The following is a 22,905-nucleotide window of genomic DNA, read 5'->3' on the forward strand; positions in this document are numbered from 1 at the left end:
CGCTTTCATTTGCTGGAGACATGTAAGCCCTGTGTCCATTTCCTAAAGATTATCTGGGTAAAGTTACCTCATCTGGTTTGTAAAGCACCTATAGAAACCTAAGAACATTGTAATGTGCTGAGAAGAGAAACAAGGGTACCAGTGTGGGCCCCCACCCACACACTCATGATTCCCACTTTCCCTCAGGACACTTTGTATATATGCAAATGACCCAGAAAGCCAGACTAAGGAGAAGTGATATGTATTTTCAATATGAGTAAAGAAAGGGTCTTTTCTGGTATTACGTTAGAAATGAATTTAAATAGAGGTTCTACTGGTTTCCTCCATGATGTTTGGAGTGAACACTTCCCCCTTTGGTAACCCTTGCCCTGCAAGATGATTGTGTTATTCCCCAAAAGAGACCCTATTTGGACACAGGGTACCATGGGTAAAATGAGAAGAGCAAGCCAGCAAAGACTTGGAGGGACAGCATGCAAGCAGGTGAAGAGAACAGGAAGTTACTCCCCCACACCCCACAGCCACCACTGTTGCCACCACCACCCAGGAGGTCACAGTGTGCTCTCAGTCCTGGACAAGAAGCAAGACTTAACAGATCCAGACCACATCATGTGGGGACTGTGCGGTCTCTACAGGTCCCCAGCCTGGGTCTTGGGGCTTCAATCCTTTTGAGTCCTTGTCTTTCTGAAGTTGCCCTCCTAAATTCTTAAGTCCCAGGATAAATGAAAACACTCCCCAGACCACAAGGAGTCCTTACGGTTTGTTTTCCAAGATGTAAGAGAAAGGCATTTCAGCCCTTCCGCAGATAAAAATAACCGGTCGTTGATTTTGAAATCCCTTTCATTTGTCTCCCACAGCCCAATGTCATACAATGGCACTTTGTGTGTGAGCCTTCTGAGTGGGCCAGCCGCCCCCTCCCTCTGCCTGCCAACAGCAGGAGGCCATCAGAGACCTTGGAACCCCGTGCCACAGTGGGAGAGGACTCTGGGCTACCCAACGTTGCTGTTGGACAGGATTCAGAAGGCCTGGCTGGGCGGGGGAGCCTAGAGGAGAAAACAGAGTAGGGAGTAGTGGAAAATGCTGAGTCCCAGAGTTGACAAGCGCAGTGTTGGGAGCTGCCCACCTGCAGCTGCAGTGACCTGCTGAAGGTCTGGGTGCTTGTGGCCACGCCCAAGGGCTGGAAGGAGGGGCAGACCCTCCTCTCTGTGCGGACAGACCTTCTAAAGTCCACATCCCGTTAGTTCAGAGAAAACATGGCTCCCCAAAAGGAGGGGAGGCTTCCTAATCATAGCTTCTGCTACACCAAGACACTTCCTTGTAGATAGCTCTCACTCCATGTCCAGAGCCGACGTGGACCAGCTGGCAACCACCATATCACTCCTGTGAGGTCATTATCATCAGTCCTATTTCAGAGATGAAGAAACGGAGGCACAGAGAACATCAGCAGCTTGTCTGGTCTCACAGCTCACAAAGACATGGCCTGGAATTAAAACCATGGGGTCCAGCTTCAGAGTACATAGCCTTCCATGTGACTGTCTCCTTTTTTTTTTTTTGGACTTCTCAAACTTTCTCTCTAGAAATGCAAGTTGTAAGACATGAGGAGAGAAAAAGCAAGATGGAGAATAACAGAGTGGATTTAAAAGAAAGAGTGAAAATTACCAAAGACTAGAATACTACAGAGTCTCTAAAATCAGGATGCTGTTAGCCCAGAGGAAGGACTGAGAGAGGAACTATAAAGATGGCAAACATTCTGGTTTGGAGGGAACTCAGAGACACCTGACCTGGTCTCAGTGCTGCTCAGAGACACCTGCTCTTCTTCATGTCCCAGTAGGATTCTGGGAATATGCTCGGGTTCACTCACCAAACATAGCTGGGCAGCTCCCTGTGTGGCTGGAGGAGCAGAAGTTGAAGCTGAGAAGTGAATCTCCACCTTCTCCTGTTCTTCCAATTGCAACCTTGGTGGAGGAGGCACCAGGGCTGGGGCAGGGTGGTAGCACCCTAATGAGAAGAGGAGGAAAGAAGGGGGTTGTTCTTTGTTGGGAACAATTGAGTGGACAAGTTTCCAACCTTTGCTAAATCCACAGGATGACTTTGGAGCCAGCTCTTTGGCCAGTCACCAGTAAGCAATATGACTAAAGTCTCCTAGACTTTTAGACTAATTTCTATGGATTGGTCATTTACCCCTAATGTTCTTTCCAGATCTAAAATCCTTATTCTGATGATAGTGGGACCCAAGAAGAGGGATGGCACTGCCATCTTTACATGCCTCTCGTGGCCAGAGTTCTACGACAGTGCTCACCATCTCCATACCAACCCATCACGAGGGCATGCATCTCAACCTTAGTGGCATTCTGGTGTGCCTACCTCTCTTCTGAGGAGCCAGCTAGGTTTCCAGTCCAACTCCCTCCTGCAGCCTGTCCCCTCTGATCTGCCATTTAGAGTCAGAGTGACTTTTCTAGGCACAGGGCAGGACATGTGGCTAAGGCAGTAGGAAGAGGGCCAAGACTCTACCTTGTGCATCACTGGGTCCATCACACAGGATCAGCTCCTGCCCGTCTCTTCTGAACTCAAAACTCCGCCTCTGCAACATCTGCTCTGTCCTCCCAACTTCTGGTTTCTCTCCCAGGTTGTCTGTTTTCTCTCTGCTTCAATCTCTTCCATGCCCACCAACCTGGATTCTTCTTTACGCCCATTCAGACCATTCAGGTTCCTTTTCTTGGTGTCAAATCATAATGCTAATCTCATTGGAAAGAAATTCTCCCTTTGTGCCTAACCCTTAATTTACAAAAAAAAGTAGACTAAATGAATAAACCGTGTTTACTTTCTTATGGCCTCCCCAAGCACAAGCCAATGTCAGCCACAGAGCAGATGGCCAGTGAGTGTTGATTGTAGGAATACATAGCGACGTTATTGCAAAGGATGGCTTCTAGCTGCAATATCCGACAGACACATGAACTGAGATCTCAGAGGCCCAGCAACTTCACTTTCTGCACACAGAGATATAGAAGGTCTTCCCTCCACCCAGGGGTCCACTTCTCTCAGCTTCTCATTCCTTGGGTAAACCTCGGAATTTAGCATAGTATTAAATCCATCAGAGTTAATACAAATAATTATCAGAATTGACACTAAATCCTCTAGGGATGAGCTTAAGCCAGTATACATTACCTGGAAATTGGATGAGAGTCAGCCAATTGTGAGAATAGGGACATGGGGAAAATCGGCTTTGCATTCTAGTACAGTTCTGTCACTAATGGGGTGATTGTTGGGGGACACAAGTCATGTGTCCTCCCTGCACTCTTAAATCACGAGTGCCTTATTGAAGAGATTGTACAATGTCAGTTTAAGGTCTGACTGTAGAATCTTAAGAGTTCTGGCACTTGCTCCTCAACCCATCATCCCTCTAGGTGTGTCAAACTTGGGGCCTGTGATCTGCATGTACCCTAGAATAACTATGAATGCACCCTATTCCAAAAATCATTAGTTTAAAACATTCTGAAATTTGGGGGGATTTTTTTGTAATTTGATTTATCTTTTTTGTAACTTCATTGACCATGATCTTTGTAGATAATAAGGTTGTGATTTAAAAAAAAATGTCAGCAGGGGGTTGGTGGCGCATGCCTTTAATCCCAGCACTCGGGAGGCAGAGCCAGGTGGATCTCTGTGAGTTCAAGGCCAGCCTGGGCTACCAAGTGAGCTCCAGGAAAGGCACAAAGCTACACAGAGAAACTCTGTCTCGAAAAAAAAAAAAATGTCAGAAGGTTGCACATACCTACATGGCTTAGCCATTGCTGAGTTTACCAAGGAGACCTTGCAAATTATTATGGAAGACAAAGGAGTTGCCAGAAGCAGCCACCCAGGATGATGCCAGGACACTGGGATGATCCCAGATTTCCTAAATCATGTGATAGCCCTTTGGTTTTAATTTTGTCCTTGTTGGCTAGGCTTCAGAACTTGGGTCATCACTTACAGTAACAAAGAGAAGACTATTTGGAATTTGTAGTCAGAGTTCTGATGTGGGATTTCAAGGAGGCTCCACACACTGGTTCCTAGAGCAATGAACATGTGCCACCATCATCATGTAGTTGACATACTTGAATTTTCCGGTGCTCTACGATAAAAACAAAACAAAAGCTCTTTCATTCCCCCTCCCCCCCCCTCCCCAATAAACCTCTTGTGCTAACTCGGTTGCATGTGGCCTGTTTACTTAGTACTCACTTCACCTTTTATCATTGGGGGGGTGTTCTTTTGGTGGGCTTGTGGGGTGGTTTGAATAAAAATGGCCGCCATGGGCCCATAGGGAGTGGCACTATTAGGAGGTGTGGCCTTATTGGAGTGGGTGTGGTTTTGTTGGAGGAGGTATGTCACTAGTAGGTAGGCTTTGAGGTCTCAGAAGCTCAAACCAATTCTCTTCCCAATGCCTGCCAATCCAGATGTGGAACTCTCAGCTCCTTCTCTAGCACCATGTCTGTCTGCACACCGCCATGTTTCCCTACATGACAATAATGGACTAAACCTCTGAAACTGTAAGCCAGCTCCCAGTGAAATGCTTTCCTTTATAAGAGCTGCCATGGTCATGGTGTCTCTTCACAGCAATAGAAACCCTAACCAAGTCAGCCTGTAATGCCAGCATTGAGAAGTCATAGAGTCAGTCACCTGTACCAAATCAGCTGGCTACCTAGTAAAATCTTTCTTAAAAATATTAAATATATATATATATATATATATATATACACACACACACACACACACACACACACACACACACACACACAAGGCACATGAGATCAGAATGCAGCAGAATTCAGGGGTGGAGGGTACTTGAAATTCCCCTCACAGGCTGCAGGAGCAGGTAGGATGTTCAGAGGCCAGAATGAAGGACACCTACTTTAAGTCCTTGGGCACCAGGGCACAGATACACATCACTGTCTTGAAAACTTGGCTATAAAGCAGATACCTGCATAAATATCTACTACTCCAAACTCCAGTCGTTGTCTATCATCTTATCTACCTAAGATGCATATATACTAGCATACAAACTATATACAGATGTGTCTGTACATCCACAGTTGAAGAACTGTCTTCATTTGTGTATTGTGCACTGGATTTTTGAACCTTCTGTTTCCATGGAAGTCAGAAAACTTGGAACAAGACTGATCTAAATGACAGCATGGACAACAGATGGGACCTCAACTCAGTCGTGGTTAGGAACAGGTTTGGGGTTGGACTGCACCATTTCCTTTCTTCCTCCCTCCCTTTCTTCACAGAGTCTGGACCTTGTACATGGTAGACAAGTGCTCTATCACTGAGCTACATCCCCGGCCCTGTGTTGACCTTGCAGTTTCAGAGATCTGGGAGGCCAGCTACCCCTTCTTAGGAAAACTGCACAAGTATATAGAAAGTTCCAGTGCCATCTCTCCTCTGTAGTTTGGAGGAGTCTTGCCTCAACAAGGCAATCTCAGAGGAAGCCAATAGTTGCCATCGGTGTTGTGGGCCTGTGAATTCCGGTCCCACTTCAAGTATCTCTGCTCTCTCGTCATATCCAGATATACCTTGGGAACAGATCGTGAAGGGTCAGCTCCAGTTTCCCATTCGCTTTTACAAAGGTTACAGTGGTCTGCATTGGCTCAGACCCAACAGCTCAAGCTGATAGTGTCAAGAAGGGGGCACACTGGCCGTCTCTTGACCTTAGTCATTGCCACAAGTGGCTGCTGAAAATTCCCTTGCCTCTCTTCGCCATATCACAGGGAGCAGCCAGAGCCAACTCAACTTCAAAGTTCTGTGAAATGCTGTGGCCAAGAGTATCAGAGCCTGAAGGACAGTGATGAGAGATTAGAGACAGGTCTGTAAACTCCCTGCAGGCTTTGGGAATTGGGAAACATGTCACAAGACCTGGCCATTGTAGATTTCCTCTTGTTGCTGTGGGCAGATGGTCATTGCTATCATTACTTTGGACGTCAGCACATAAGAGATATGCCAGGCGATTGAAGAGTGGTTTTCCCAGGACAGATGGATTTGCCAGGAAAATGGAAACAAAGGAGGGGACTGGGACATTCAGTGAAACAGGAAATGACATTGACCCAAAGTCAGAGGCTGGGTCCACTTTATCCCCTAACCTGAGCTCTCAATCAATGGGTGTGACTCCCAATTTAGCCTTGTGATTTTTCACCAGTTGCTCAAAAAGTGCTGCGATTAGACCCCTGGAGTAACTGTCTCATTACAACAGGCCCCAAGAAAGTAGTCCTTATCGTGTTATTCATTGCTTTGAGGACCATGTGGATTCTTATAACAAGGAGAGATCCCTTTGGGTGGTAAGCAACCAACCGTAAGCTCAGCCAAAATGGGACTAAGGAGCTAGGGCTGGTCCTAGAGCCAGCTTCCAGGTGAGTCAAGTAGCCTCTCCATCTGAAACAGAGAAGAGATTGTACAAGCAGACCACATTGCAAACCACCTCCAGGGTGGACTCTGCAGAAAGGGAGAGGTCAGGGAGGATGCTGAAGGGTGAGAATCATTCTTACTGAAAGGAGACTTTGTCCCCTTCCATGGTTAGAGGATGAAGTGTACCTCTTAGTTCCAGGACTATGGCTCCCACAGATGGTCCTCAAAGGAAGCCTTTCAAGTTCCATGGCAACCACATGGCATAATGGTAAAAAGGACTTAGAGGTCAGATGGCTCTCTGATGACCTGAATGACCTTCTGCACTCTCTTCCCCTAGAGTTTCTTGAATTCAATAAGTTTTGTGTCAGATAAACACGGACTGAGGATAGATACATAAGAGCCATAAACTCACATTCTACCGGGAATAGGCAAGCATGTAGATTCAGAGGGCTGGTCCACTGGGAATAAAATATGAGGTTCCCATTCATCCAAAGGAGATAGCTTATTCAGTGTCCATGCAGAGCTCCTACCTATGCCAGGAGGATATTCACTTGGGTTGTGCAAGTGGGTTCCACACTTTGAAGGACAAATGAACCATCTCAGTTATGGGATGTTGTTATGGCATCACTAGCTTATAAATTCTCCCTTATTTTGTCCCAAACACAAACCACAATCTCTTTTCAGGTGAAAACAGTTATACTGTGCTGGAAAACTCTTGCTATGGTTTGGATATAGTTTGAATCTGTCTAAAAAAGACTCAATGGGCTATAGGTTTAATCCTCAGTGTGGTGGTAGAACTTTAAGAGATGAAGTCTAGTGGAAAGTGGTGAGGTCCAGAGGGCATGGCCCTCAGAAGGGATTCATGCTGGTCTTGAAAAATTAGTTAGTTCTGATGAGTTATTACAAAGATAGTAATCCTGGCTGTGGATCCCAGTGACATTCTCTATTATCAGGTACAGTCTCTCTATGTTGTCTCAACATGATGCCACCCACTGTAGTGGGTAGCCATTCCAGCTTTGGTCTGTAAGTTCCAACCCCCATTGAGGCTTTGGTAACTATCACGCCTACAAGGCGGGGCCAAGGGAGGGCCCTGAAGACCCAAGATCAGGACACACGGCACTCTCGTTTCCTGGACCTGGGCAATAGAGGTAGACCAAGGGGAGTTCTCCAGAGAACACCACCAGACTGTGCTGCGTCTTTTCCAGAACCTGCCACCTATCTATCCCTTCATTTGTAAGTTACCCACTAAATAAATCTTCCTTTTAACTACGTGGAGTGGCCTTAATAATTTCACCAATAACCCACCATCAGGTCCTTCCCAGAGGTCAAATACATAAGGCCACTAATCTTGGACTTTGCTCTCTAAAACTATGAACTAAAGAAAACTTGTTTCTCTACCTCTTACCTCAGTTATTCTGTTAGAGCTACAGAAAACAGATTAACTGCTATCTGTTGATTAATTCAGAGAAAGAAAGCATGTTCAGAGCTTTGTTTTGGTAATTTTCTATACTGTCATGAGAATAAGGCTTCAAAACACTCGGCACATCTTATCTGGCCACCTTCTGAGGGCATGTCAAGTCTGTCTTGCCACCTTCTTTGAAATGACTCCTCTTCCTCCATCCTTGAGGGATGGGACCAGGTAAGGTCCCATCCCTCTCAATCCTGCCATCGTGCTGTCTTGTTGCTATTTCCTTCCACAATGGCTTCAGTACAGAGTCTCGCTGGTGGCATTAAGAGAACACCAGGGTCCAAATTGCCTGAGAATTCCCCTTTGGAAATGTGACTTCTAGCTGCAGAGAGAAAGGATTAAGCTGACTTCATTCACGTGTGCCTTATACTGTTCACTGTGGTCAGCATGTAGTCAGATACTCTGAGAAATAATGTCAACTTGGAACTTTTTGCCCAAAGCCTTGACTGAAGCTGGAATCCGTTCTCTGTGAACTATTTATTCAGGGACAGAAGATCTCAGATGTGGCTTCAGGTTGGCTTGGAAGTAGTGCCTTTGCCCAGGTTTGCAGCTTTTCAGCACAAAATTTGAGGACCTCAAAACCCCCTCCAAAAAAAAATTCTATCCATTTGTGGCGGTAGCTTCACCAGGCTCCAAAGACCAAAGCCATTCTCCTGGCCAGCTGGGCTCCCTGACCACTAGACCACACAGTCCGCGTTTAACATGTGCTCAGCAAACCTCAAGTTCCAGGACTGAAGAAACAGATTTTCCAAAAACAGAGTTCTCTTTGTGAACAATTCAGCAAAAATTCTCCTTCCAGCTGTGAATTTGGATTCATGTTGCAAATGTTGGTGTTAATTAAAAACATCCACCTTCTTCAGTTTCAACAAGAAAGAGCAGCATGTAGAATGCAGCCCTAAGCATTCTTCTCCCAGAAACACTTGCAAGTACATATTCTACTCATAACATAGGTTGGAGGGGTCCTAAGAGACATTATAATTCTTGATTCCCAGCTCCAGTGGAAGGGTTCAGGCCAAAGAGATGGATATGATAAGTCTAAATTGCCAACAAGCACAGCTACCATCAGAAGGAACCAAAACATTGCTGTTTGTCTATATTAACATCCGGAACTGTATCTAGCTGGACTCCAAAGGCTACCTGTTAAAACACTGTTATCTGCCTATATTAACATCAGAACTATATCTAGTTTGACTACAATGACTACCTGTTAAAACACTGTTGTCTGTCTATATTCATATCAGGACAGTTCCTGATACAGTTATCTAGCTGGACTCCAAAGGCTACCTGTTAAAACACTGTTGTCTGTCTATATTAACATCAGGAATTGTATCTAGCTGGACGCCAAAGGCTACCTGCTAAGTCATTACAATTTTTTTCACATGGTTCTTAGTCCTTCAGAAATGAACAAATGAGGTTTGACTAAGCAGAGTGCATCCTCAAAGGATAAAATAAACAATAAAGGTAATCACTGAGACACTAAGACTGTGTGTGTTCCTATATCTCTAACCTTTTATTAGTCAGTCTTTATTTAAAATGTTCCCAAGCTGCAGGATCTGAGGAACTAAACTGTATTTCTTCCGTGTTTTTCTCTGGTTGGATAATTTCTCCTAATTTTCCCATGATGTAGACAGGAAAGAATCAAGCCAGAGCCACCTCATTATGAATGAATTTCTTTGTTTCTTTAATTTCACACAGTTTAAAATACAATATGAAATCAGGCTACAGTATATAAAAAACTTTCCAGCAAAATGATGTGCCAGCATCAGCTACTAAAAGAAACAAACAAAAAATTCCCCCATAAGAATTTTTTTTGCATTTGTTTTAAAAAAAAAACCATATACGACACTCACACCGCTACATCTCTAAGCTACCTCAGTTCTGATTGTTAAAAAGCACCTGCTTTTCCTTTTTAAATCTTGCTTTTAAATTTTCAGCATTTAAAAAATATAAATTATATGAAAATACAAGTTGGAAAATAGTCAAACACAATATAACATCTTTTTCACCCCAATAATTCTCATCTTAAAAAAAAGTATTCTTAAAAAAATTCAATAACTGAGGCAGTATTCCTGATAGAGATAATTTCATTTTAACATATATACTTCATATATGTATTTGTATACATATATTTGTGGTTCCTTGAAACTTCTTTGGAATGTACGTAAGAGTTCAACAAATTTATATAGACCCCAACAGAGAAAGCAGCATGCACAGCATGACTAGAAGAGAGAAGGTATGATTTCACCATGAAGGTTAATGCTTTAAAACCCAGAGTGTTGGCCTCCAAAGTGAGGAAGAGCGCCTCTGATCTGGAAATGCTTCTACCAATCTCCACAGCCACAAAACCAGAGCTCCATGGAGAGAGTCCCCTCCTCCCGGACTCTGAGCCAAAAAGCCACACGCAGGTTAAAGCATCTCTCTGGGAAAACAAGAGTGTCACCCAGCTAGATCAGATTTGGTTATCCTTCCTCTGGAGTTAACGTGTTTTTAAAGAGCATCAATGCAACAATGCTGCTACATTTCCAGTGTATAAACCACCCATCACTCTTCCTGGATGGTCTCTGGCCTTTGGACAAAAGGACAAAAAGCATCTGGCCAGATGGATAACAAAGCTGTCTGACTAATGTACTATCTACAATCCTGAAAATGGTGGACCTAGGGAGAAGGGACATCTTGGCAAGTCAGCAAGCCGAGGAGTGCAAGGAGGCACTTTCTCACATCTCATCTGCCAGAGTGACTGCAGGCGTTAGACTCACGGAAGGAGAGTTCTCAGCATGGATTGAATAGGAAGGAGGATTATTTCAGAAAATGACTGTTTAAAGCCCGGTTGCGAACAGCAAGCAATGATATCAGCCCTGGCTGTACTCTTTCACCATTATAGAAATGTGGACAGACTTAAGTAGAAAATTCAGTATTATTTCAGCTGCAGTTTTACACAAGTGCGTGCACACACACACACACACACACACACACACACACACACACACACACACTGCCAGTGCCCAACAAAGATCACATAATATAAAACAACATAATCCAAATGATCCCACCTAATACTCCCTGAGCAGCTCCTAAATATTTTGAGAGCTTCATTAAGGCACCTGCATCTGTAACATCAAAATATATAGCTGGGATGTTTTGCCTTTGCTTCCCTGTGTGGAGGATGCTCCAGTCAATCAGTACAGAACATCCATGGACAAGAGTTATGTTCTTAATAATTCAGAGTCTGCAAGAGAATCTGGGAGTCAGCCATCAACTCTCAGGAAGATGATACAAGGTAGTTACAACTTTCATTTTCATAGCGAAATCCCCCAAAAGAGCCAGCCTGGAGATGCCCATCTCAATCAATTACCTCTTTTCTCTCATGGACATCCACTATCATTGTCTTAACCAGGCAAGTGTACAGTGGAAGGGATTCTAATGCTACCAGGCATGTTCCCTTGTTTGTTTTTTATCCCCAACACCTTCTTTTCAGGTCTCCCCTCCCAAGGGGAGGAAGATGGTTGCCTCAATTAACTCTTTGTATTTAAGTTTTGAGGGAACTAAAAACATATTTAAACATCATGGACCACTTTCTTTTCCTCACCAAGCTCCTTCCCTTGTATCTTCTCCTTTAAGTCACTCTTCTTATCTGCAGTTGACCTTCCCTTGTCTTCTGCCAAGGCACCAGGTCAAGCTCCAGCTTCCAGCACTCTCTACCACTTCCTTTACATGCAGCCTCACCTGAAGTCCTACCTGACAAGCTCCTATTCTTCAAAGGAAAGCCTCTTCCCAAAGGAGGCCAAGTCACGTGCTACTGAAATACCCTCTGAATTTCCATGGCTTCTGAACCTAGCAAGTCTGTACTCTTGGATTCATGTCGTGATGTCTGAAATTACACTTTTACTCACCTATCAGAAAGCATTGCATTCCACTCTACTGAACAATGAGGTTGGGGGTGGGAGGGGGTAACAATGTGGGATGCCAGGGGAATAAGACGTAGAGGAGCAACTGTAGAGTGTTCATTTGAAATGGCATGCATTCGGGGGCTTACTTAAGACCTGAGAGGGGTAATGCCCATTTGAACAGCTTTTATTCTGAGTCATCTATGTTTCAGGTAGAGATTTAATCAAACACCAGGTTAATCTTCCTCCTTCAATTTCCTTTCAAGACTTTAACAGTGTTCCTATGTTGACAACAGTCCCCAATGAGAGCTGCAAAATACATTCAGTGCAAAGACTTAATGTCCCTTAACTACACTAAGTCCAAAGCCTGACCGTCCTCTAAATGACAAGGGACGTGAAAATTTTATACAAACTGCAGGTATAATTCACATGCATGGTTCCCCTGCTCCCAAATCAGCATTCATTTCCTTCAGCTAAGTCAGGTGAGTCTGGGGTCTCTGATCTCAGTACAGAGCTTTGATTTTCCGATGGGGTCTATATAAATGGTTGCCTTTCACTATGACAGAATCCTCAGCCGCCAAAAAAGAACAAACTCACAATACTGCAATACTGAGACCATCTTAGAGCTTAAGACATTTTTTTTTAAGAAAAAAAAAATACTGGCACAAAATTTAATAAAATAAACTTTAACATAAAAACAGTTTTGGACCCCCTCCACTGAAGTCCATCTTTGTTTCCAAAAGTAGAAAGGTTAATAATTCTTGTTTTTAGTAATCCCCTGAAGAAAATGTTTTTATCCCACCCTCCAAATGTATTGACTTTAGTCAATCCCATTACTCGTGATGTGACAAGTCCTTCTGCTATTAAATCCATAACTCAAGATGGACTTTTTTTCTTAGACTTGTTTTAATGATTGGACACATTAGTCTCTTCGTCCTGCAAACCAGGTCCATCAAACTTCTGAGAAGACCTTTTTCTCTCTCCTGAACAATCTGCTCAGGAGCTTCTTGCCCCACCCACCCCAGAGGTCCTGACTTTCTCTTTCCAGCCTCACCAATGGCCAATGGAATACAGCTGCAGCTCCCTTAGCCCCCACCCCTGAATGTGAAAATGAGTTCTGGAAAATAAAACATAGAATAACAACTAAAAATTAAGAGTCCAGCCAACGCGGTTGTTTTCTGCAATGTCTCAGCAGGGTTCCCCCCGTCCCTTCTGCGGCCGTCACTCGTCAGCATCTGGCTTCACATCCAGCATGGCGTGCAGTTCCTCAGGCGTGTATCCCAGCAGACTCTGCAGGTCACAGACGAAGCGGTACACATAGCGCTTACCCGCCGTCTTGTGGATGATATTTTTGTCGTAATAGTAGCGAAGGCCACGGCTCAGTTTCTCGTAATTCATCTTAGGTTTGTTTTTCCTCTTTCCCCATCTCCTGGCCACCTGAAATAAAATTAAATAGAAGTAAGTAAAAGACCGTAGGGTAATACTAGAATACAGTGAATACACCTCTACACATCCATCATGACTCATGACTGTCATATAAAAATGCTCAGAAATTTGTATGTGTACACAGTTCTGAGCTAGTCCCTCTGAATTCCATTTTTATTCTTAAGAATATTTTTCATTCTTCACAGTAACATACAGTTACTATGAATGTACACTATGAAGCCATGGAAATTCAGAGAATATTTCAGCAAAATGTGGACATTAAAATGCCACCTTTTAATATGCCTATGCATTGTGTAACGATCAGATCGGGTTACATGGCATGCCTTGAACCTCAGACATTTACCATTACTGTCTGGGGACCATTCAAAATAACTCCCCTATGCTCCCCTGAAACAGCTGATGACTGTTCCACAGCCACCCAACAATACCACAGAAGCGCTAAACTTCTCTCTTCCCATAACAGCATCCTTGGTTCAGCAGCCACTGTCTCTCTGTCCCCCTCCCCTCCTCTTGCTCATGCTCTGATAATCATTATTTAATTCCCTACTTCCATGGGACCCATAATTCAGTTTCTAAACCTAGGTGAGAATATGTGCTGCCTCTCTGAGCCCAGCATATTCCTCTTAATAGAATGCTGGCCCCTTCCATACACATTGCTGCAACAGAATTGCTAAGTTCCAGTTTCCAAGTGTTGCACTCGATTTAATTATTTAAACTGATGAAATCATTAAACTACTTGATTTTGAAGGAAAAAGAAGAGCCACAGGACAGACATCCCTCTAGCCCACAGCATAAGCAGGTGTCCTTAATTTGAAAACGCAAAACTGGACAGAAGAGTGTGGAAGGGTGGGAGAGCTGCCTCCCCTGCATTCACCACCAGGAAGCAGCATCCTTTCTGTCCCAGGGTGCAAACACTTCCTCATGTCTGCCAGAAGAAAGACCTCCCTCCCTCCTATCCATTCATCTCTGGCACTGGAATCAGGTGCAGCACATATGAATCACTTAGTAAGCACTCTGGGACAAAAGGATGGACAAGTGAATGGAGTACATTCACCTTGCAAGGCCTCTCAAATTCACAGAGCCAGCCACTAGGAAGAGGGTGAGTCACATAAGGGGTGTCTACTGATGAAGGGCCAACTGTGTACCAGGAATCTATATGTGTATCAGTTCGTCCCAGAAAGCCAATGGACAGTGTGCCCACTCTCCGTTCTGCCAACGAGGGAACTGAAGCCCAGGCAGGCTGCATCGGTAGTTCTTGGGTACACAATCAGCGAAAAGTGGCGGGGCGGAGCTTGCGATCCAGGCCCACAGGATCACAATCCCAGGGTTTTCTCTCACCCTTCCTCAGCCAGCCGGGACTCCCAAGTCACTCTTTCCTTACCTCATCAGGGTCAGAAAGCTTGAATTCCCAGCCATCTCCTGTCCAGCTGATGAAAGACTGGCAAGACTTATCAGTGAGTAATTCCAGAAGAAACTGCCACAGCTGGATCGGGCCGCTGCCTGGAAGCACAAGGCACGGTGGGTCATTAACAACTCGGATTCAAGGCTCGCAGCGGCCAGCCCCTCTGTGCAGCAGCCCCACATCCCTCCTCTCAGCTTGTCTAGACAGGAGAAAACTGAGTGAGGGCCGCCTCAGCACAAACACTGGAGCAAGTACTCTGAGCTCAGAGAAAGTGAAGATCTTCCTTCCAGAAGAAACAAGGAAAGTCACGAGACATACTCTATCACTTGCTTGTTCTTTATTAATTTCAGGGTCACCTCTTTTAATTGCTATGCAAACTCTGAAAAAAAAAATACAGGCTGTCTTTGGCGATGTTCTAAGGAAGTATTCTCTTTGCTGCTTGTTTATTTGTTTTGAGGGAAGTACTCACTATGTAGCCCTGGCGGGCCTAGAACTTGTTATGTAGACCAGGCTGGCCTCAAATTCAGAGATTCACCTGCCTCTGCCTCCTTGGTGCTGGGATTAAAGTCGTGTGCCACCACATTCGGCAGTGAGTATTTTATGTGCCTTTAAACACTATGTCATTACATTTGCCTTAGAAGAAAGGAAAGTCTTTGCCAGGTCCAGGCAAAACTCAAAGCTCAGAAGCATTTTCCACAGCAGGGCCTTCCGGCCCTGACCTGTGATGAAGAAGGCTCTGTCTCTGTGCTTGCATCCTCTCATGAGGAACAGGTACTTGATGCCCTTCAGTTGTGATGGTTTTCTCTACCATGGCTCCACTTCTGGCATGTTTGTGGGAGCCCATTTTCAGGTTTCCTAATGACTTTACCCAGCAAGTCTGCATAGAGAGGATGACCTCTCTATGGACCACGGGCCTGAGTGCAGGTGTCTGAAATGATCTGCACTTGGCTGTGCTGGGGGGAGGTCTTTTGCTCCACCCCTTGGCATTTCTACAAATACCCTAGGGCAGAGATAGCCAGGGCCCGTTGGAATAGGTTCCAGGCCCTCTTGAGGCTATCCTGTATTTTCTATCTTTATCTTCCCCCTCTAATTCTTCTATCTAATATTTCCTGCTGCTCCTACTCAAGAGCACTCTGGGGAAATGTGGGGGTGGTGGGTAGTCCCCCACACAAATGTCCAAGCCAGAACTAAGAAAGGAATGTGAGGAACCAGCTTGCTACCCAAGGGATCCTCAGAGGTCAGATGAGGACTGCCCTGCATTGTATTCACAGGGTTAGTTCTCATTATACCCACCCCCTCTGTCTCTGTCTCTCTCTGTCTCTTTCTGTCTGTGTGTGTGTCTCTTGTCTGTGTCTCTCATGTGTGTCTCTTCTCGCTGCATTACTGTCTCTCCTCCTATCTATATGTACAAGAACATAACTCTAGAAAGTCTAGTGTACCCCAACAGCCAAATCCCCTATTCTAAAGGATTTAATCTACAAGTCTTCCTTGCAGGTTATCTTCCTATTATGAAATGACAAGAAATCAATCCTATCTAATCTATGGGTGTGGGTAGATAGAAAATTATCGGTTCACCTGTCAGCACCTCTTGCTAAATGTCTACACTGCACCTTATGACATTAATATTCTCATACCTAAACTTAAAATTTTTAAATGTGTCTGCTCCAAAGTACACTCAGAATCAACAGCAAACAGGCTTTAGAATTGTCTCCATCAAAAGGGATGTTCTTTATGCCCTGTGAGGCCCACCTCTCACTCTATCTTACACTCCTTCAAGGTATGCTAAGAGTGGGACTCAGGCAGTCCTATTCTTTCTAAGCTACTGGTACTCAGAAAAGTAAAGTGACTTTGCTTCAAAGTCAGACTCAAAATACCAGGGAAGCCTTTCTCAACACCACAGGAGAAAGCATGTAGGGCCAGACACCACCATGTGCAGCCATGGCTGCACATAGACCTAACTAAACTAACTGCCTGGTTTCAGTGACCCAAGTGCTAAATGGATCTAGCTTTCAGGAGTGCAGCTGAAGGAGCTCAGTCTCTCCTTGGCACACACACGCTGCATATGGTAAATGAACCAGCTCTTCCTCACCACACTGAGAATGTACCTTTGGCTCTGGGAAGCCATCTTGCAAGATATATAGCTAAGAATAAAAGCATTTAGCAAATGCATTCCAAGCCAGTGAATTATCTGGAGAAACAACCCAGAGCACTGTAAAGCCTTCACTCACTCCATATATATCTGTTTATAAGAATCCACTTAGAACACAACTCAGATACATGTTCAGAGTTCTTTGGAGTCAAGTCTGCAGCCACAGAAAGCTAAACATGGCAAATGAGAGACCCACTGAGAAGTCTTTCTCAGTGACCTAGGAGCTAAGAAAGCAAACTGCCCTTGAGAAATGAACTGTAATAGCCCCAATGTCAATTATAAGTTTCCCAGTGACGCTCAGAAATCTTATACAACCAGCAGTATCCCAAGGCAGATATAGAAAAGCTGACATTAGAGTTCTTTGATTACTCTGTATCAATACTACAGACATCATAAATAAGAAAACCCCTAAGAAAATGGGAGCCACAGTTCACTGAGGCCTTCACAACATGAGACACATCTATACCTTACTGTCTGCTTCTGAATTCTCAGTAACTCTATGGGATGGATGCTGTTATTAATCTGTTGGTTTCTACCATTTCTCAGCAGAAAGAAAACCTAATGCACAGGATGGGTATCTAACTTGGGTAAAGCCATTCAGATGAAAAATAGAATACCTAGGTCAATACCTCAGATTCTTCAATACATTGTCCAAACCAAAAGCCATGGACCTAACTAAACTGACTGCCTGATTTCAGTGACCCAAGTGCTAAATGGATCTAGCTTTCAGGAGCCACCTTCCTTGCCTCTTCCAGGTCTCTTAAGAGACATATCACCTACTAACTTAGGTACCCATCCAACAAGTGACACTGCCAGCCTAGTCAGGCCCCTGCAGTGGCTAAGTTTTACAGTATTGGAACCTCTCTCAAACTGTCTTAAAAATCTCCTCAGAGAGACGCTGAATAGCAAGCTGAGGAGAGGGATGGAAAGATGGTAAGACCCAGGCAGGTCCTAGTCAGTGATCAGTGATCAGTGATCAGTGGTCAGTATGGCAAGCATACTGGCAGGTCCTAGAAAGGAAGGCCCAGGAGTCTAGCACAGCCCTTACCCTTGAGGCCAGGACAGAAGGAAGGACTTCAAATCATATCATCAGTACCAGCTCAGGGAACAGAAGTGATTTTCCTACAGTGTTACCTAAGTTTCAATACCAAAGAACTCCCAATACAGCCTATGAGCATCTGCCCACTGATGTCTGAATATAACTGGGACAGGTGAATTCTTGCTGGGACGATTTTTTTTTTCCTCGTGAGTTTTATTATGTTCAGAGGGAACATAAAAAAAAAAAAATGTTAGTTCTGGGCACTGGTAACCCAAGTCCTAGGATCATCTACTCTTGAGGTCTTTTATTCCACATCCACTAAGAAGAAGAAAGGATGTAAACAGGGAGAGCAGGTGCCCAAGGAGAGGCACTTGAATGGGAAGAAATGTCTCTGATTCAATTTCCAAGACAGTTGAGAGAGCAGCCATGTCAGCGCAAGCCTCTTCCTGGGATTCTTACAGAAGATGCAGGTTAGCTGATGCATGCCTTCAGACAGCCCACAGGCATTCAGGTGTGCTAGCGTACACCTGTGTGTGATCCCAGCATGCGGGAGGCAGAATCAGGAGAAGTGAGAGTTCAAGGCCAGCCTGGTCTACCTAGCTAGACTCCTCCCTACCCACCAAAAAGAGGGGGATAAGAACCCACACTGTTGTACCCAATGAGACAATTCCATGGTTCCTCTTAAAAGTCAACCTCCCCGCCAGTGCCATTTTGCTGACTTGTACACATTTCCCTTCTGTTGGAGAGAGCAACAGCAAGAGGAAGAGTACAGAACTGTGGCTTCCAGGTTATCTCAGTCCTCAACGGTGTCACAAGGACCTTGTTCCCACAGCAACCTATCAGCCTCACTCACTCATTCTGGAGGGAAAACTGGGTCCACACGGAGGCAAGGCATAGAGGCAGCTCTGGGGCTGCAATGATTACCGACCGGCTTTGCCTATCCGCCAGCTGCATCCAAGTCCACGCCCCAGACTCATGAAGGAGACTTGCAGTCCCTGTTACAGGTCTCCTGAGGACATTTCTGGACTGCTTAGCATAGACCTGTTCACACCCTCAGGCTCCAGCCTCCTTCCTTTGCCCTTGCTCCAACATGCTCTGAAATTTCAAAGCTCCCTCAACTCTCCCTCTACCTTCCCCTCTCCGATCCTACCTCCCCCATCCACGTACCCAAATGGGTTTATAGTCCCAGCAAACCTCTGTCCCCCCCACCCCCCAGAGCAGAAACTGGTACTAAGAATAGTGCCAGTCATGGGAAAGGGGAGCTCACATGTTAAATGTGACTCACAATGGCAGGCCTGTCTGGGGCCCCAAGGCAGTCAACGGCACCCTTCACCATGCTGCCCTGCGGTGTCACACATCAGGAATCCAGTGGCATCACTGGGAAAGTATGCTGCTCCAGTGGAGCTCGGAGCCACAACAACAGAGGGGTCCCTGTTAGAAGGAGGTCCCAAGGCGGGGCATGAAGGAGCACAGTGCACACACCCCCACAGCCCCGCTCCCATCTTCATCTTGCTCCCATCGCCTGAGTCAACTTCATACCTCCTGCTCTGCCCTCTTCCAGCCACCCAAGTTAGGGAATTTCCTCTGCCTGCTTTTCCTTCTCAGCCTCTAGATGAGAGGAAAGTTCTTCTACAAGGCAGGCAGTCCTAGTGTGCAAAGCATGACCTAGACTTGGAAGAAGCCCATGGAGGGGCCTGGGCAAGTGGACAAAGAATACCAAGCACACTGTCCTCCAGGGAACCCCAGAGAGGCCACAAAGCAGAGGCAGCCTCACATACATTCTTGTTGACTCTGGTCCTGTTTTAGGTCCCTTGTCTTTTATCTAGAAAGGGCAAGGCCTACCACCGATGTCAGTGAGGACTGGTTACTGATGTCTCCTGCTTTTTTGGTCACTGACTCTGAGGCTAAAAATCGAAGTCAGCTAGAAATATACTTTTACTAAAGCGTGTGCATGTGCATGTGCGCGCGCCATGTGTCTGGCTTGTTTGGCTAAGATTTGCTGTTTGTCTTCAGTTATTGTTGTTTACAGAATTGGAGACTAAACCTAGGATCCTGCACATGCCAGGCAAGTTTCCTAAGACTGAGCCACCACGCCCTCCGCTATGTACTTACTCATCTATTTATATATGTATGCACAGATTTTGAGACAGGCTCTCACTGAAGTTGCTCAGGCTGGCCTAAAAACTTGCAATCTTCTTGTCTCATCCCCCTAGTAGTTGAGTGTCACCGACATTCCTTTTGTTCTCTAGGTCTGCAGACCACCTGCCCATGGCAGTGACCTCACAGCTGGCAAAGGGGAGCGAGGATTAGACTTCAGGTTCCGCTGCCCCGTCCTCATTTCCTCTCAACCATAGCTCACGTCTATCACCTGTGCCCCAGTAAGAGGCTAACATAAGACAGCTGAGTTCCTACAGATGGAGTCAACATTAGACAGCTGTTGTCCTGGCAGACTGCTCCTATTTTCACTATGGTTTCCTTTTAAACACTGTGTACGTGTGTGTGAAGGGTTTTGAACGTGTGTGTGTGTGTGTGTGTGTGTGTGTGTGTGTGTGCACATATGTGGAAGATAGGCGACAACCTCGGATATCACACTTAGAAAAGCCGCCCACCCTCACCAATTAGGCTAGACTAGCTAGCCAGAGAGCTCCATGGGTCTTCCTGTCTTCTCCTCCCCAGCACTGGGATGTCAGATGTGCATCACCATGGCATGCTTTTTAAGTAGGTGTTAGAGATCTGATAATCAAACTCAGTTCCTCATGTTTGGGAAGCAAGCACCACCTGAGGCATCTGCCCATCTCCCCAGCCTCTTTCACTATGGTTTCTAACACCAAGACTTTGTGGTTTGCTCAAAGTCCATCTCTCTCTCTCATCATGGGAATATATGCTCCCAGGAAAGTCCCTGTTCTCATTCCTGAAGTCTAAGACAACACCTCAATAGCACACATCACCCAGCCATCAACTCTAGCAATGTGCTTTGTTGAATGCCTCCGGTTTTGTCTCCTTATGTTTGTGGTACCTGGCACAGTACCTCAACATTTAATGCATAGTTTTACCAAAACCATCATCCTAAGAAAGAAAAAAGAAAGAAACACAGAGAGAGAGAGAGAGAGAGAGAGAGAGAGAGAGAGAGAGAGAGAAAAGAAAGAAAGAAAGAAAGAAAGAAAGAAAGAAAGAAAGAAAGAAAGAAAGAAAGAAAGAAAGAAAGAAAGAAGAAACCCACACAGGTTTGAAAGGTAACTAAAGGCCTCTCTCTATCAAATTATATTTGGGACCAAAATATGGGTGACACCCAGGCTATGTTGCATCAACACACTCCCAAAATAAAACAACCGCACCTCTTGTCCTTAGGGGGTTCATGCTGCTCTAAGAAGTTGAAGTCCTTTAGTTCTACTCTGAAATTCAAATTGAATACCTCAGTGTGGGTAGGACGGCATATTTATTTTAACCTATGAAACTCTCATGGTTGATCAGCCTTGCAATGGGGCTGACTCTGCCCTGAGAGCACACATCTGGCAGGTGGCCCTAAAACAGCGAATAAGCCTGGCTGGCCCCTCCCTTCCAGCCAGGTGCCTCTGCCCACAGTCAACGGTGACAGCAAAAACAGAACACCGGAGTCCGGAAATGACCCGTCTGTCTGCTCGGCGTACCCTCCCTTTTCATACCTCCCAAGGAGCACCTGTCCCTGAGGTGGGGGGGTATGACTTTTGAGTCTCATACACCCTTCTAAGTCACAGACAACTCCAGAATCTTACTGTTTCCATTAAGTCATGGTGTTGAGGGGCCAATTAAATAGAAATCATCCAACAGTTTCTCGCCGAGTGGTGGACGGAAGCTGCACAAGACTCTGTTTCAGGACGGTATTGCTCTGGGGTTTGGCACTCTAGGCCTGGAAAGAACTTTGAAAGGAAAGAGCAAAGATGATTTGATATCCCGACTCTGTTTTACGCCTAGAGCTGTCACCTCCTGTTTCTTCTGAGTCACCCTGGGCTTTTCTGGTGCCATTCTTCTGTCCCATCTCACCTCTAACAAGACCCCAAATATGGTGTGCTCTACAGCCTACCCCAAAAGCCTTGGTTAATTAAGTCCCTGCTATTGTATGTTCTATAAATATGTTCCGTGTTGATGCCTAGGAACTCAAGAGCAGTGAACAGAATATGGGGTCTACCAAGAGACCATTAAAGCTGTATTTGATAAGCACAAATGATGAAAAAAATAATCCAGAAAACTGCATCCATTTATTGCTGAGATAACCAGCATCTAACAATGGAAAAGAGTTGGAAAACAGATCTCAAATAGATTAAAGCCAGCTTCTGAGTGTCCAGTTCAGGTCCATCATATGTCTGTCCCCCTCCCCCTGCCATACACACACACACTGCCACTCCAATACGGGGAGTATTTCAAAACACTTAAAGAAATGTTATATGGCAGGCAGGCAATGAAGGACTGAGAAGTGACAGCATCTTAGAAAATCACACACACACACACACACACACACACACACACACACACACACACACCACCCATAAGGAATCCTCCATAAGGAGTGATCCCTACAGATCTTTGATTTTACTTCTTCCTAGTTCGAATGAAATATGGTGCAACTCCAACTCCCTGGGCTTTGTTTTCCTGTTCTTAAGATGGAAATAGTAATTCCTGCTTGTCTTTCATTTGCAGTTGTATAAATTAGGCATTTATTAGAGAAACCCTGGGAAGGAGGGAAGAGATCGAGAACACTACAGAATCAACCCTCAGAGTGGGGCAAGCTGGGCACAACAATGAATAGCACTGGAACCCTACAGAAAAGTAACTGCAAAAACAGAATTTCCAAAGAAATAACTGTAAACTCCCTTGATAAAATGTAATAATGCTTCCAAGAATGAAATCAACCTTTCAAATGGCAACTCTGACAAAGCAGAAACGCCGAGATTTTTTAAGCTAATCATAGAAATATAATTTTAAAAGTATTTTAACAGAATAACCCCTGAAGATTTTTTTTTTTTTAAGTTCAGGATGAGAATGAAACCCTTCCTCTAATGAAAAATTGGTAGACACCAGAAGAGGCAGCAGAGCGAACCGCTTTGCAAGTGAAAGCATCAGAAACCATGCTGGCTTAGGGAAACCTGGGTCACAGACAGAATGAGGTCC

The 22,905-nt window shown here is 45.0% G+C and overlaps 1 protein-coding gene across 4 annotated transcripts in view; it reads right to left on the reverse strand.

The window, feature by feature from the left end:
• Window positions 1–10,452: 10,452 nt before the first annotated feature.
• Window positions 10,453–22,905, reverse strand: part of Ets1 (ETS proto-oncogene 1, transcription factor) — a 124,707-nt gene continuing 112,254 nt past the window's right edge. For all 4 annotated transcript variants that reach the window (XM_037207648.1, XM_028879071.2, XM_037207649.1 and 1 more), the window contains 2 exons: window positions 14,552–14,670; window positions 10,453–13,161 (listed from right to left, as the gene is read on the reverse strand). In XM_037207648.1, the coding sequence (XP_037063543.1) occupies window positions 12,946–13,161; window positions 14,552–14,670 (335 nt within the window). In that variant the 3' untranslated portion in view covers window positions 10,453–12,945. The remainder of the gene's footprint in view (window positions 13,162–14,551; window positions 14,671–22,905) is intronic.

This window comes from Peromyscus leucopus, chromosome 7, assembly GCF_004664715.2.
Source record: "Peromyscus leucopus breed LL Stock chromosome 7, UCI_PerLeu_2.1, whole genome shotgun sequence".
Lineage (NCBI taxonomy): Eukaryota > Metazoa > Chordata > Mammalia > Rodentia > Cricetidae > Peromyscus > Peromyscus leucopus.